This window comes from Elephantulus edwardii, unplaced genomic scaffold (assembly GCF_000299155.1).
Source record: "Elephantulus edwardii isolate Elephantulus edwardi_28Jun2011 unplaced genomic scaffold, EleEdw1.0 scaffold00234, whole genome shotgun sequence".
Lineage (NCBI taxonomy): Eukaryota > Metazoa > Chordata > Mammalia > Macroscelidea > Macroscelididae > Elephantulus > Elephantulus edwardii.
Genome location: NW_006399984.1, coordinates 2226167 through 2228475, shown reverse-complemented (window position 1 = coordinate 2228475; position 2309 = coordinate 2226167). Strand labels below are relative to the sequence as shown.

General features: G+C 38.5%; 1 protein-coding gene across 1 annotated transcript in view; it reads left to right on the top strand.

Annotated features, from left to right (window-relative positions):
• HERC2 (HECT and RLD domain containing E3 ubiquitin protein ligase 2) overlaps positions 1-2309 on the top strand; it is a 439756-nt gene that overhangs the window by 279259 nt on the left and 158188 nt on the right. The window contains exon 56 of the mRNA XM_006898588.1: positions 303-414. Coding sequence (XP_006898650.1) covers positions 303-414 — 112 coding nt within the window. The remainder of the gene's footprint in view (positions 1-302; positions 415-2309) is intronic.

Here is a 2309-nt window from a genome sequence, read left to right as displayed (position 1 = left end):
AATAATAAAAAAATATTTTTTTAAAAAAATTGTTTAAATTCCTATTCTCAGCACACACATGCACACAAAAAAATTAAAATAAAATTCAAATATTTTAGTTAAAAGTTTTGATCCTGTGGAATCTTTATTCCTGTATATGCTTAGAGTTTTATTGTATTAAAGCAAGTGTTTTCATAATGACCAGCAAATTTTGGGTGCTTGAGTTTGAATTTCAATGGTGTTTTTTTCTTCTTTATTCTCTGCTTGGTAATCAGTATTTTTGTCTTAAATCCTGCCCTCCCACCCCATTCCCCCTTTCTTAGCTTTATGAGAAAGAAGGCTACAGGTCTGGAATCCACAGCTACGATAAGAACCAAAGTATTTGTATGGGGCCTGAATGACAAGGACCAGCTGGGCGGACTGAAAGGCTCTAAGGTACCTTCCCCTCCAGCCACATATATCTCTTTATTCCTGGCAGCATTTGCTGTGTGCCTTTGTTCAGGAGACATTCAGTGACAGCAACAATATCTCTTTTAATGTTTTCATAATAGTGTTACCTTCTACCCTCTGCATATTAATTTTTAATTGAATGATTAAGTAATTCTTGGCATCAAATAGCTATCCATTTCAGTTTCTGTAAAGTCTCTGTCCTTCAGAACGATACACTTTAGCAGTAGTTGTCACAGTGTTGACGGTTTTATAAACTAGAAGATATTTTGAAGAATATTTGAGAAGTATGTACTTGAAAATGGTAGACCATACATACATTATTTATATCTTCACTTCATTGAACATTTTTGCTTATCACAAACAGACAGAATGGTGGAGGAGACCATAACATAAAAATGAGCAAGATGTGATTTCTGTCGTCCTTGCAGTGAGTGTCTGAGATACATCAGAATTATATAGGCTTTCTGGAGAAAAAAGTTTTTTGTAGTCACTCAACATCACATCTTAATCGCATATTTAAGGGTAATTTGTGAAGTATTTGAAATTCCTTACGAAAAAAAAAATGAGTAGGATGTATTTTCAAGACTGCATAGAAGAAGTTCACACTGCTCTGAAAGATTTGGAAAAAAAGAAGGCCCCAGCAATTGGCGGCATACCAGTTGACATATTTTAACAAACATATGCTGCTCTAGATGTGCTCACTAAGTTGTCACTGTTGGGACTATTGGCAGCATCATGATAGACGATGGAAAGATTAAGATTGTTAACAGTTTTAATTTGCTTGGCTCTGCAGTTAACACTCTTGCTATCAGCAGTCTGGAAATTAAAAGACGAATTGCACTGGGAGAGTCATCTCTCAGAGAACTCTCCAATGTAATGAACAACGATTTCAGTCTGGATACTGAGGTTTGCCTGATTCAGGTCACGGTCTTTGCACTTGCTATTCATCAGAAAGCTGGACAATGGCTAGGTATGACAAGAGAATTGATGCCTCTGAGCTGTGGTGCTGGAGAAGAGTATTGAATGGATAGCTAGTAGAACAAATAGGTTCATCTTGGCGAGGGTGAAGCCAGGTTGCTCCTCAGAGGCAAGGATTCTAAAGCTTCGTCTGACATACTTTGGACATGTTACAAGGAGGAATCAGTCCTTGGAGAGGGAATGTCATGCTGGGGAGGGTGGGGGGAAACCCAGGAGAGGAAGACCCTTGATGAGATGGATTGATTCAGTGACTGGAGTACTGTGGGTAGTTGTGCCGGAGACAGGGAGATTGGCACAGCATAGAGCAGGGTTTAGGGCTGTTGTACATAGGGTTGCTACGAATTACAGATGACTCGACGGCACATAACAGCATGTAAAAATTATGTTTTTGAGTTAAAAGTAAATGTAGTTCCCTTTCTTTTATTCAGTGTCATTTGTCTGAGAAGCTATAAAATAAATTCCTCCAAATTTCAGTTTTATTACATGTTTGTCCTCAAGGCTTGCAGTTCGAAACCAACTCCAAGGCAGTTTCCTTCCATGGGATTTTTTTTAAATTAAATTTTATTAATTTTAATGAACATTTATAGAGATTTGGGGTTTTCATTCATTCATTGTTGCACTATTTTCTGTACCCTCCTCACCAGTTCGTTCTTTTTTTCCCTCCCTTGAAAGTGTGTTTTAATTGTCCAATTGCCACAGTGCTTGTCAAAGCCAGTTCTGATTAATCTCCTTTGTCAGTCTGTCCTTTGCCATTCCCTATCACCCCTCCTTGAGAGAGACTTCACCCTGATTCATAGGGGAAAAGGGACAGCGTATTCTCTTAGCTACTTCCTGCTGTAAAGGGACGCTGTAGGTTTCAGGGTGAAGATCTTCTCTCACTACTCTAAAGGGCCCCTTTGGCA